The sequence below is a fragment of the Crinia signifera genome, chromosome 2 (genome assembly GCF_055691185.1).
Source record: "Crinia signifera chromosome 2, ASM5569118v1, whole genome shotgun sequence".
Taxonomy (NCBI): Eukaryota; Metazoa; Chordata; class Amphibia; order Anura; family Myobatrachidae; genus Crinia; species Crinia signifera.
Window position 1 is genome coordinate 366,049,045 of NC_139218.1, and position 14,567 is coordinate 366,063,611.

At 44.2% G+C, this 14,567-nt stretch overlaps 1 protein-coding gene across 2 annotated transcripts in view; it reads left to right on the forward strand.

Moving 5' to 3' along the window:
• The window catches only part of ARHGAP20 (Rho GTPase activating protein 20), a 103,092-nt gene that overhangs the window by 15,085 nt on the left and 73,440 nt on the right, over positions 1-14,567 (forward strand). For both annotated transcript variants that reach the window (XM_083169966.1, XM_083169967.1), the window contains exon 2: positions 7,732-7,817. In XM_083169966.1, the coding sequence (XP_083026092.1) occupies positions 7,732-7,817 (86 nt within the window). The remainder of the gene's footprint in view (positions 1-7,731; positions 7,818-14,567) is intronic.

The following is a 14,567-nucleotide window of genomic DNA, read 5'->3' on the forward strand; positions in this document are numbered from 1 at the left end:
GCAAAAACCACGTGGATCTTGGAATTTGTCTCCGATGCACAAGTTTTGTTGAATTTATGGATGCCTTCGACAAAGTTTGAGTCCGTTTTTGTCCATAGCAATTCAACCCAAAAAAAAAAAAGTGGAAAGGTATGGGCAAAAACATACAAAAAAATGAGTGAAACCGCCTTGATTTAATATGGATCAGTGAATTATTACCATTTTTTTCACCTGGCATAAAAAAAAATGGCAATGATGAAATATCCCCCTTTATTTGTTTTGCATCAGTTATATTATTATATCCTGGTGAATTGGTTATTTTAAATCATATGGCCATCTCCAATGTGAGATCTCAGCCTGCAATGAATAGTGCACTGTTGCGCCTCTGTCTTTATTGTTTTCACTAAAAGTTCATTGATGTCTATTGTTTGATCTCTATGTAGATTTTAGTTTTATGCACAATTTATTTAGCATTACTATAACTCAGCATTAATATATAAGGAAGGATGTATATTACCACTCTGCATACCAGAATTAAGCAGGGTGCTTACTGTATATGTATAAATATTTCCATTTCTTAAATATGTACACTATGTATAACCCTTTTAAATACATGTTGTCATGGAAACAGTGAGATGCTTCTGTCTCCGGCACAGAGTGACTGAGAGGCCTGTAGACTTGCAATAAAAACATGTGTTGTGGATAGGGGGAGTCATATAAATGGATGTCAGTGATTACCATCATCCATTACTATCAGTGGCGTGATCAAAATGTTTTTTTTTATTCTCATAGGGCAGTGTTTTTCAACCACTGCGCCGTGGCACACTAGTGTGCCTTGAGCTGTTCTCAAGTGTGGCCCCCAGATCTAGAGATGCCCAAATCAGTTTACAGCCACCACCAGTTATTTACTGGTCACTTCTTTTCATGTAAAGATCCAATGTATTTTATTTTTGTTACCTGTGGGGACCAGTTGGATTGTTTTTTTTTTTTTAAACACATTGCAGTTCCATGTAACAGACAATTTATACAACAGTGATAAAATTAAAAGTGATAAACCACCAACCAATCAGATCCTAGCTGTCATTTTTTTTCAAACACAACCTGTAGTATGGCAGTAAAGAGTTGATTGGCTGGTACCTTATCACTCTCTATTTGATCACTTTTCAAGCTTAGTACATCTGGTCCTCAGCCTTGCATGACTTGGAGCTGCTATAAAACTGCTATAAAACTTAAAAATAAGTACTATAGTCCAGTTACTTTTATGTGTATCAATGGGGCAGTATGGATGATGTAATGGTTAGCAGGTCATGGGTCTGAATCCCACCATAGCCATAACTGTGTGGATTTTGTATATTGTCCCCTTGCTTGCGTAGAATTCCTCCTGGTACTCCGTTTTCCTCACACATAAAAAAAATACACTGGTAGCTTAATTGTCTCCCACCAAAATTTTGCCTTTGTGTGCAGTTGTAGGTATGTAACCCTAGTGTGTAAGTGTACATGGGCAGACTAGATAGGCCAAGTGGTTCTTATGTTACATCAATTTCTATGTTTCTGATGGAAAAATAGGTGATAATGGAAATGTTATTGTTTAACTAGGGATGTGAAAGATTTGCCCACAAACATGGCAGTATGCAGTAAGCAACGCCTCAAGAATGTTCCAATTAAGCAGAGGCCTACTGCCATTTAAGGATAAACAAGATAATCCAATTTATTCTCCTCTACTTCATGTCAAAAATATTTTTGTAATGTTAATTTTAAAGGAATGATAGCGATAATCAACTTTTTCAGCATTTTGCAGTAATATGTTAACGTATTTTGTTTACATATTTGGCCGGTATTGTTTACCCAGTTTGCTTGTGTCCGTGTTGCTATGCATCACTGACCCCGGTAACCACTTGTCAGCATACATTCTCTGAATACAGACTACAGTCACTGGCTTTTTATAAACATTGGTTAAGAAGTGGGATCTGTATTAGCGGACAGTATAACACGAGCTTGGGTGGCGTAGAAGTGTAAAATGATGTAGACAGGTCGTTAGACAGCAGGTTGGGTTTACTATCGAGATAGGAATTAAGACAACAATAATGTACTGTTAGAACATTTGCTCTCCAGTTCTATATATTCTGAAAAGGTTACATAATTAGATGATGCAGGGAATTCCAATGTGAAAGTGCAATAGAGGGTAAAAGTGGAACAATGATATAGGAAAGTCCTTGGCAAATTGAAGCAGATTATTAATGAGACAGTTTGACACGTGACGCGTCATCTTGCTCCGGACCACACAATACTTGGTCAGGGAGGTTGATTTACTCTACTGGGAATCTGGGAGACCTCTTTGCAAATCAGAAGTCTCCCGGACATTGTGTAGGCAAATATGCTTCCAACATCCAATCCCTGACTCCCCAACTCTGCTGTCACTTCCAATCTACTGATCAGATCCACCGATTGGCGGCCGATCCACAGGGGAATCTGGGAAATAAAACATGGCAAAAAAATTCAGATTTGCAAATCCCGACAGTTTTGGTCAGGAACCGGGAATCTGCATTCTTCGACATATTTAATATTCCCGATTTCCCGACCCGGACGGCAAAAGGATAGGGATATTGTCGCAATTTATCTGTAATGTATGGGGGGCATTAAAGGAAGTCAGCCCTCACTTATAAATGCATCACGCACAAATGTTTATAGTACCTTGTTTTCAGCACATAAGCTTCCATAACTGTACCATAAACCCCCTTCAGAAATGATGGTTCTAATTCTGAAAATAGAGGCTAGAAAACAAATAGAATAATATGAGCCACAAGCAAGATGCATGCTGGGACAGACTCCGCACAGATGTCTGCTCTGATGTATCTCTTGGATGCTTGTTTTGCTGATTCCACTGTACTGCCAAATGCTGGTTGTCAGGGGAAATAACACACGTCTGTGATTTCATCCAAGTCAGCTATAATATGAGAGAAAAATGCATTATATTGTGGTATGCATTACATGTTTTCCAATCTCAGGTGCTCTGTACATTCCACAGATGCATGTAAAAGTGTATAAGGGGAAGACATCCATAAGGCTGCATACAGCTCTTTACCTATCACCAAATATCTCCCAGCGTGACCTCTGCACTGTGCACATAATCTGCGTCTCTCAGCCGCACTAGTTACCTGCTCCCATTCATGGTTACAGGACTGTGTGTGCTGCACCCTCTCTGTGGAATGCTCTCCCACATATAACTCTCTCCAGTCTCCAATCCTTCCAGTGTTCCCTGAAAACTCAGTTTTTCAGACAAGCTTGTCAAATTCCATGACCACCCACATAACCTCCATAAGCTATCCCACCATGTTACAGCCCCTCTACAGTGCGCACATAACTTATTATTTTGTTTCTTCACTCTGATTGTGTGTCCAGGGACTCCAACCTTTGTCACACCCAGGACCAACCAGATACAAGACCAGATTGGGATATTGCCGCAGAAGACATGTGCACACGCCAGAGCATGCATGCTCGAGTCCTGAAACTGCGATCACATCAGATCGCAGTTCCAGCATTGGTCAGGGGTGGCAACGACGCAACATTTTGTGTGAGCGGTTTGGACAATGCAGGTAGCACTCATTGTGCTGCTGTCAATGCTGGTAGGTTTGTGGTGTTGTGCTGCTGTTGTAGCTGGTAGGTGTGTGGTCTGGGTAAGAGGCTGTTGGTACTTGTGGGCGATGCTGTACTATTGGCGCTGGTAGGTGGGTGGTGTTTTTGCAATGCTGTCGCATTGGCAGGTTGGGGATGTGTGGGTGGTGCTGTACTGGTGCTGGCAGGTGTGTGGTGTGTGTGGGCGATGCTGCTGCAGACAACATGCTAGGCGGGGCCTGATTAAGGGTTCCAGCCACCCCTCCCTTCCCCACAACCAAATTTTATGTTCATATTTAGCTAAAAATCGGTAAGAGGCTCAGGCCTCAGCTCCATTCATATTGCCACTTGTCGCCCTAGCAGTGCTGGCAATGGCACCAGTGGCATCCATTACAGCCTCTCACAGGACCTCCTCTTCCACACATGCATCTGTAATTTCCTCCCAACTAGGCAATGAGGGGTTAGCGGGGGTTACTTTATACGAGGAATATTTAACAACAAGTTACATTCTTGTTATCACTTGTTACAAATGTTAAATGTTTCTCTATCCAATCAGCTCCCATATGTCATGTGCTTGAATAATTAGAGGAGCTGACTGGCTGGATCCCTATTTAGCATTTGTAATGACTAATAACAAGAATATCGCTCATTGTTAAATCTGCACAATAATAAACTGTGTGGTGATGAAGTACCGCTTCTACAATATATATCGGCACGCCTAAGTAATTAGGTTTCATCCAAACCTCGGAGGCCCTTGGAACCCCAGGTGTCCCCCTATTGTATCCCCAGTTGCTGGGCCTGGTAATCTGTCCCATCATTTTTGACAGGCATGATATTTATGTGGAGTTTCTATGATCTCCCAGCGCAATTGGTGGCGCAATAGAAATAAAAGTAAATAATAAAATTAAGCATTTACTACCATGAAGATAATAGGAGTGAGCAATGGACAGGCAAAAGATACAGCTTATGGGGCCTTATTCAGATCTGATCGCAGTACAAATTTGTTTGGAAAATGGGCAAAACCATGTGCACTGCAGGTGGGGCAGATGTAACATGTGCAGAGAGAGTTAAATTTGGGTGGGGTGGGGTGTGCTGAAACTGAAATCTAAATTTCAGTGTAAAAATAAAGAAGCCAGTATTTACCCTGCACAGAAACAAAATAACTCACACAAATCTAACTCTCTCTATACATGTTACATCTGCCCCACCTGCAGTGCACATGGTTTTGCCCATTTTCCAAACAAATTTGTACTGAGCTGAATAAGGCCCATAGTCTTGGAGTTTCCCGAGATATCAGTCCTGCCAAATTAAAATATAATAAATACTAAAATATAACACAAGAAAATATTTTTGGCGGTTAAATCTTTAGGAAACTTATTGCGATGCCAGACAATCGTTCACCAAAACATTTGCTCTGGCGCTAGATGCCTTGAAACAAATGCATTAAATTAGAGTGAACCTGTTAAATAAACACTCGTTACGGCGAAAAAATGATATATTAACCCTTTGAGTGCAAACATCGCTGTGAGAGATGTGCAAAATATCCTCTAAAATTGCCGGCGTCGCTCACATTTGTTATATACATTCAAGAAAAAATGTGCAAAAAAAAATAAAATAAAGATTATATTTCCTATATAAGGTAAACATTACGGGTCATTATGATCAATAAAAATGTTTGCTTGGCAATTTTCACACCAATTTTGCCAAATTCACTTGGCACTGAAAGCGTTAACGTGAACTCTGTAAAGTAAGAACAGAAACAGTATTTGCATGAGATAATCCGCGGCTGTGAGGAAGTTGCACTGAGCTTCCCTCATCTGCCGCTTCCAGAGTTCATAACTAATAAGCTATAAACACTTCAGTGATAAGCTCCTGTTACACATGATCCTTCCTGAGGTAAAACAAGTACGTGAATACAATGTGTATTATATAACCAAGCCGTCATAAATCAATTAACAACTCAGGTAGCGTAATAATCTTAATAGCCCACAACAAGCGTAATGTAAAAAGGACACAAAACACAGCATACATGTAAAATAACTATGTAATACAACCTGCAATAATAATCCTTGTGATAAGTTGCCTTTCAACCAACAGGAAACGGATTCAAGATATGAGTTTATTACATTCAAATTTTTTTAACTATGGCCCTTATTCTGGTTGACTCGCTCCCTTGCGAGTCATCCAGAACCCGCCCTCCTTCGCGCATGGGTTCGTTCGCAAGGCTTGCGAATGGATGTTTTACATAAACACCATTGGGAACCTCCCCCATATTTCAATGGTCGCCGACCATCGAATGATGGTGAAGGCGCACGCATATGTAAGGGTGGTCCAGACCACTCGTACATATGCGTGTAGAAATCCAGGCAATAGGGCGGGCAGCTGACATCCGGTTATGTCAGCTGCCTGCCCCCCGCACGTGCGTCATGGGAACCCCCATGAAACGCTGGGCATTCACATATGCCATGCCTCCCAACATTCCATCGACAGGGAGGCGGGACATCTCACACGCCGTAGGCGCGTACCAATTTTTTTGGGGCGTGGCTACAGAAAAGGGGGTGTGTTCACACGCTCCCAGCGTGTGCACATGCGCAAAACATTGGTCCCAGTGCGAATCAACCTGAATAAGGGCCAATGTTAGAAATGCTATTGTAGGTTATATTGTAAGGCCTTATTTTCTGCACTTACTACATAATGATCACCCTGTTGTGACCTCGGAGTTGCTGGAGAAACTTATAATAGGCGTACAGTAGGACACATTTTGAACCTTCCAGTTCTGTTGAAGAACATATTTTTAGATGCACTTTGGCCAATGTAATAAAGACATTTATACAAATAATGTGGCATCAATAATTCTGTGAGCAGGAGGAAGTAGAGAAAGTAACGCCGCACAATGGCCCTGATTCACAGCTGGACAATATTGCAGCAATGGACACACTTGCCGTGCAACTGCAATAACATGCTAATGACCCAGAAGCCTTCTTGTGTATAGGAACAGCGACATGTGCGGCTTTGGCGCACGCGCTTTGCCAAATAATCACTAGGTACAACATCGGTATTGTGTGAAATTATCAATCGAGACCAATGTACACAGACTTAGTGGGGGTAAGGACAGGGCATTGTTCAAAGAAACGCGCAATAAGTCCAGATCGGATTGCAGTCCCAGGATTTTGGCACAAAAATGCTGATTTTTGAGTCCCGGGATTGGAGCCTTCACTCCTGGAACTCATGGGATAACTTGCACATGCGCCTATGTGCCCGGCACATGTGCACTAGCAGCACTTGGTTCAGACACTGTCGGGCTGTGTGGCAGTGGTGTATATGGCGCTTAGATGGGTAGCTATAGGCACACAGACAGGGCCAGCAGTATTTCAAAAGTAGTACCTGCCTCCAGCCATCATAGCTAGTAGACTGGCAGACAATCAGGGAAGCCGCTGCATCAGCAGCAGCTCCCGATTGGCTGATGGACTGCCAGATCTAATTGGCTGGTGGCCAACTCTTTTCACCAAATAATTAGTGCCATCCATGTGCATCCATCTATACACACCCTCCCTGCTTTCTACTCCCACCCTTCCCTACTGATCTCTGCACCTTTCCTCACTACTCCCTACACTCACCGTCCCTCAGTGCTCCCTACTCACATCCATCCTCACTGCTCCCTACTCACATCCATCCTCACTGCTCTCTACATTTACCTTCCCTCACTGCTCCTTACACTTGCTGCTTTCTGTACCCTTGCACACTGCTCCCCACACACCCTTTTCCTACTCCCTACAGCAATCCATAATTTAATCATGGGATTGAGTGTTTTGTAATTCCAAAATGTATAGAAGATGCTAGATAAATGTTAGCTAGCCAGTCCCCTTTTGAAAGTTTAATACCTCTCCCCCTTAGTGAGGTCAAAAAGGACCAATTAAATCTACATTTACTATATTTTAACTGTGTTGATCTGTGTCGGCAAAGCAAACCCCTGGAGATGTGGCTCAATTCAATCTGACAGGTGCGCCATATCCTTACTGACACCATTGGTTAATTCCCTGGTTAATTTCAGCTGTTTCTTGTTGTTTTCTTGTTGCGTTTGCATTGGAGGAAGAAAAAAAAAAAAGTTCACAAAAAAATATATACATTTGTCTTTTGCAGAAAATGAAGAGTTTGGCCCAGAGACGACAATCCGCACCGTCCCTTGTAATAAGCAAAGCGCTTAATAAATCAAGAACCATAAACAAGTAAGTGACACAATAATTTAATAATATTTGATGTACAGTGATGGGATGGGAAATGTCATGACATTATCAAACTGTATTGTAATGTGCCTGAAATATTTCTGCAGTCACTTGGGTTACTGTATGGTAAAGCTGTGCACTTCTGACCAATACACCAGCCGGCCGACCATTGCACTGGCTTAGAGGCTGATTTGGTAAGATTGCACATTCACCAGTTGGCTGCTCGATATGTCTAGCCAGACAGCACTTTTGCGAGGGCATTTAAATTGCATGCACACAGCGCCTATTCACAGATGACAGGGGGGACTCCGCGGATGCTGCCAGCCCATGGCGGGATGCAGGAATGTCCCAAAAAAACAGGATGTTCCCACGAAAAGCAGGACAGTTGGGAGGTATGTATTGATTAAGATTCTATTAGTTTAATTAACCCCTTGAGTGGTGGCCCCAGCAAAACCCACCACAGATCCTAGGAAGCCGCCGCCCCCCCCCCCCTCACCTCCGCTCCGGTGTTAGTACACCGGAGCTCTCCTGCCGCCGCTTCCCCCTGCCGCCTGTCAGTTATCACAGCGGCAGGCTCAGGGATGTTTCATGGCGGCTCGGGAGGACTCGGGCGCCTGAACTCTCCCGAGTCCCCCTGAGCCGCGCCGACCATCCCCGAGCCTGCCGCCTACGTCACTTATGCAAATGTCGGCTGGCGGCAGGGGAGCTCCGGTGGTGAGTGGGTGATAGGGGGTATAATAGGAGGGGGGGGGCAAAGGTAATGCGCCAGTGGTGCTCCGCTGAATGCAAAGTGGTATGCCCGGAAATTTTCCGGGACAGCCCGCTGTGGCAGCGCAGCTGAGCCCAGAAAATTTCCGGGCATACCACCCAAGGGGTTAATGGTTCAAACCTCAACTAGGTCAGCTTCGGCTGCAAGTGAAATGTTCTCGGAGCTCTGAATAGGTTAAATAATTTTTCGATATTATACAGCACATAACCGCTGAATGGCCATTTCCTGAGTGGCTGAATAAAAGGGAGTTTGGCCCTCTGTATAATAAGATATGTGCCAAGATATGTAAGAATTGTTACTTTTAAAGGACAGAATGAGAAGCGGGTGGTAATACAGAGGATCAGTCAGATGTTCTTTCTATGAGTCCTTGCGGAATATTCTCCATGTATCTGTTAGTCTTTGTTGGCTTAGGTCAAGGACAAGACACAAATGTGAGAATGTATCAAAGCAAGTATTCTGAGTCTCGCTGAATGGATGTGATTGTGTCAGCAGCGAGCGAGGAGCTGTTCTCTACAAAGAATACATGTGTAGCATTTGTGACTAATTTAAAGAGGAATTAAACACTGGCACGTTTCCAAACCAAACAATGGGAGCGAACTTTAATGGAAGTGTAAACAGATAGTCTCCAAAAACGATTGTCATACCTCGTAAAACTGCTACAGCCTGAATGCAAAGTTCTGTAAATTGTTTTTTTTTTTTTGTGCCCAGTGATTGTGAGCCCATTTTAAGCATTTTGGCTAATTGTTTTGAAAGTTCAGCTTACTATATAGATTGGTTACACAAAGACATGAAATTTAGACAATACTATGCGATAAGATCGTGGTAATTTATACCCCTTTTACACCGCCGCAAAAACCCGGGTTTTTCCCTCCTGGACCCGGGTCAGTGTCCTGCGGTCAGGATGGAGGTTGGGCACACAGCCTCTGCTGCTGTCTGCTGTACTGTGCAGACAGCAGCGGAGGCAGGGAGGAGGTTAATGGATGACTCTGTGCGGCATCCATTTACCTCATGGACGGGTGCTGCCCAGCAGCTTACCTTGGTCCGACGTTTGGAGATGATGTCATCTCCAAGCGCCGGGGCGGTTTACACTGCAGGTAGGCACCGCAGTGTAAACGGTGCAAATCCCGGATCCGACCTGGCTTGGATCCGTGTTCCAAATGCCGGGTCGGATCCAGGATTTGGGTGTAAAACGGGTATTACTTGGTAAAGGGGTCGGTTGGTTCAATGTGTAGGTGCTAAAGCAGGACACAGCTATTTAGGTAATTAACGGTGCTTTACTGTCAGCATAAATGAAATGGAAAACAACAAACTGCCCAGCCCCCATAATCCACTTCTTCGCCCTACACTCATCTGCACACAATGCTGGCCATACATTAGAGCAGTGGTTCTCAAACTCAGTCCTCAGGACCCCACACAGTTTACATTTTCCAGGTCACCGGCAGGTGCACAGGTGCACTCATTACTCACTGGCACATTTTAAAAGATCCACAGGTGGAGCTAATAATTTCACTTGCGATTCTGTGAGGAGACCTGCAAAACATGCACTGTGTGGGGCCCTGAGGACCGAATTTGTGAACCTGTGCATTAGCGTGATTTCACGGCCAAATGAATGATTTCGATGGCTGTTGCGATGCATTGTCTGTGTTTTTGCGCACATGCTGAAGTGTTTCGGTACAATTATGATCCGATGCGCGGGTCGTGAGAGGGATGCTATGATCTTACGTGCTGCACCTATGATCTGTCGGGATTGGGTGCAGATCGTGAGGTGTTTATTTCACATGCAATCAATCTTCAGATGGACCCTGCGACCTGCGTTATTTGAGAGGCATTGAATCTTCAAGATGATTGCATGCTGTTTGTGAGGCAGAAGATCGATCGTGAGGCGAATCATCGTACTGGGCAGCTGGATCAAACATTACACAGTTAACACATATTGGGGCAGATGTATTAAGCCTGGTGAAGAGATAAAGTGGAGATAAAGTAAGAGGTGATAAAGCACCAGCCAATCAATTCCTAACTGTCATTTTTCAAACACAGCTGATTGCCTGGTGCATTATCACCTTCTACTTTATCACTTTTGCAGCCTTAATACATCTGCCTCCATGTATCATAACGCACCAAATTGTGAGTCCTGGACTGGCAGGGAGGTGCTGGGGAGTCTGTCCATCTGTCTGTCAATGCCACCAATGTCCATCTTTGCCCCATATGCTGGCTTGTCTGCCCGTGCCCCTGTCCGTCCATCCATGCCCCCCCAGCCGTCTGCCCATCTATGCCTTTATACCAGTCCTGTGCTGTAGTCAGGTAGTGTCTCTTCTGCTCAGTCCTTCGTCCTCTCTCTTTACCCTCTCTCTTCCTAACACTCTCTATGCTCTTTTTCTCTCTCCCTGACACTATCTTTCTTACATTCCCCCTTTTTCCATGGAAAACGTCTCTCTCCCTCTAACTCGCTCCTCATTCTCTCTTACTCCCCTCTTTCACGTGCCCCTAAGAGGTGTTGTAGTGATAAAGGTTGGGGGCTTTCAAGATGTAGCTATGAGGTCCACAAAGTTCTAAATATGCCCCTGCTCACACCTGCCATTTCTTTCCTGTGTGGACTGATCCCTCCTGACCCACCCAACGCCCATAGCTCACTAATGCAAGTTACCCTCATACTGCCACACAAAATGATTGTGCTAATCATAGGCCTGATTCCAATATGTACGGTATTGCAGAAAAGCAGTTGTGCAATTCCTACAACTGATATGGTCAATTGGCCATACTTGCCTACCCTCCCGGAATGGCCGGGAGGGTCCCGCAAATCGGGTCCCACTCCCGGCCCCCCAGGAAGGGGGGGCAAGTCTCCCGCATTTTCCCCACAGCCCCGGTTCTCCCATTCTCCGTGGTATAAACCCCCAAATTTTGCGGGTCCGCAGGGAGGGGGCAGGGCTAAAATGACACAATTCGCGTAATTTTGCGTCAATTTAGCCCCTCCCACCATCCACAGACCCGCAAATTGTTGCAGCTGCTAGTCATGGGGGAGGGGCTTAGTACCATCAGCCTTGCATCGCCCCCAAAACGTGGCCTCTTCCCGCTTCCCTCTCACTCCTCTCCGGGCAAGTATGCAATTGGCGGTGACATGCCCTAGTTTTGTAGAACAGTTCTGGAAGGCCATGCCCAAATGCGGAGCCTGAGAATGATCTGGCTCAGTATACCTGCCATCACATTTGTACATACACTGCTCTGTCAGCTTTCGTCTTATTGGCCTACATAACATTAAAGACTTCTGATTTTCTGTCTCTAGGACAGGTCTAAACCTACAGTACCACAAATTAAATAATGTTGAATCGTCTTTCTCAGTAGTATTGCATAATGTCACGGTTAATCTTTAGGAAGAGAGGCCATTATAAAATGTGTTCCTCTGCTTATGCTTTGTCTCAATATGTGTTTGTATGTCAGGCTGAAAACATGTTTACCAATAATAAGGGTTCACTGTGTGTGGTCAAGTCACACAATGAAACAATCTCAGTTATTTGCAGCTGCAGAATGCACTGTACTTTATGCTCCATTGGCAAAAACACTAAACCCTGCTAAAAGCCAAATCATTAGCTGTGTTCAGCATTAGCACTGCAGCATCCGGCAACGATGGGCTCCTTCATTTCCGTTCCCTGCAGTAAGGCCCAAAATATACCAAGGCTGAAATATAAGGTTGGCAGGTTGTCCCTGTTTATTTATTTCCTGCCAGTATAAGAGGACAACTGTTGTCATTGTTGGTAGAATACACATATACAACGGGTAAGTTGAGCTTATGCGTGGGAGGAGCTATGTGCGGTCCGCATGGGAGGGGCTAAGGTTAAATGTAGGATTGCCTGCAGCTGTGTTCTGTTTTATTCCTTCTCTACTTACAAGGGGGACCACACACACATGGGCTAATTTCTTGCATTGCACTCATGCAATTACTATTTAACCCTTTGAGTGCCAACATCTCTGTGATAGATGTTCAAGATATCTGCTAAAAATGCCAGCGTCGCTCACATTTGTTATATAAATTCACATAAAAAATGTTATGTTAAAAAAAAAAGATTATATTTACAGGTCAATATGATGAATAAAAATGTTTGCGTGCCAATTTTTACACCTATTTTGACAAATTCACTTGGCACTCAAAGGGTTAAGCAATAGGGCCCATTTGATCCCTGCATCTGCCTTTCATAGTGTGGGAATGCACTATGAGAAGATATGTATAGAACAAGTGTGTACTAACTGAGGGGAATAGAACTGGCCGTGGAATGTCACTCTGTTTTGTATATACCATAAAGGAAGAAAACCAAAATAGTTAACAGCATTGGTAGAACCTCATAGTCACTGGGGTCAAACATTGGACAGAATGTAGCAACCTTGGTGTTTCTGTGGGCAGTACACTAGCAAGTATGGAAATTACAGGCCTCGGGACTAAGACACGGGTCTGTCCCAGGAGCGACCCGGCATTTGCGCTGAATGTGGCTGTCAGCAACCCAGCTTATTGCTGGGGGGAGGGGTGGAGCAACGGCACGTCAGGTGGGGGAGGAGGCAGTACTAAGGTAACACTGTTTCTTCCTCCATAGAAGAGAATGGGACCAGGTCAGACCCGGGTAGAACCCTTTTTTTACCCAGGTCAGATTTCCGGTTGCCCTTTCACAATTCACAGTGACCCAGGTCGACCTGGCAACAACCCGGGTCGGACTTGGGTTATTTGTGCGGTGTTAAGGGGTACTAGTGTTCTGTTTATAGGGGCTGATTCAGACCTATTCGGCGGTGGACAATTTGCACAGCGGCAGATTATTGATGAAGTGCGCATGCGTATGTGTCGCAAGGCGGGATTTCACTATAGCAGGGCAGTGTCTCCCTGATCGTATTTGCCCCAGCAGCGAACAGCTTTGGCGAGTTACACACTGGCCAGGCTGATCATTGGGGGAGGGTGGGGCAGGGGGTGACGGGAATGGGGCTTTTATTTGCAAGCGCTACGACGAAGAATGGGGCCGGCGGCTAACGTCACAGGACCTCAGCAACCCGCCCTATTTTCAATGTAGTTCTCAAGAATAAAAGTCAGTTTTCACCGATTTCTGGAGAAATCATTCAATGGACCGCGACAGTAGAATGATGTCTCCTGTTAGTGGAGGCATGCAAAGGAACGTGTTCTCATTACACATCCCCTCACATGTTACCGAGGGGAATTGGGGGGCGGGCGTTCAGTCAGGCGGTGTCTCAGGCGCTCGGCAAGCTGCTATGTTAGCAGCTTACTGTGAGCTAACCTGAATCAGGCCGTTTGTACCTAATGGAATGGGTCATGTTGGAGTGTATGTTCCCCTCACTGTAAATGTAATAGCTGAGGACAGGATCTGTGTAACTAGACCACAATCAAAATCTCTAAATAGTCTTTTTATCATATGTTCTAACTTACTATTTAATTATGTTTAATTGGATATTTCCCTCTCTCTAATTGCATTTGAATAAGATTCCGGTAATCCATTTACTTGCTCTAATATCTCATGTGTTTTATATTTGATTTACATCAATACAAACCAAAAAAATATCACTTGCTGTAACACGATTGACGGATAGAACATTTACTTTGACTTTACTGTCTTTAAAAGAGGCCTACTATGTTAATTACAAGGCATTTAAAGCCAGAAATACCCCAGCTCCTTTGCTTAGTAGAGGCTGAAGTGGGCCGGAGTAACAGCAGGCTAATTAGGCTGTACAGTCTGCTAATCAAACAGGATGCTAATCTCTGCTTAATGTGTGAAATAGACTAGTTAGGTCTGGTAGAGTTAATCTATATATGTGTGGAATAGACTAGTTAGTTCTGGCAGAGTGAATCTATAAATGTGTGAAATAGACTAGTTAGGTCTGGTAGAGGTAATCTATAGATGTGTGGAATAGACTAGTTAGTTCTGGCAGAGTGAATCTATAAATGTGTGAAATAGGCTAGTTGGGTCTGGGGGAGTGCCCCCTTCTTTGCACCAGCT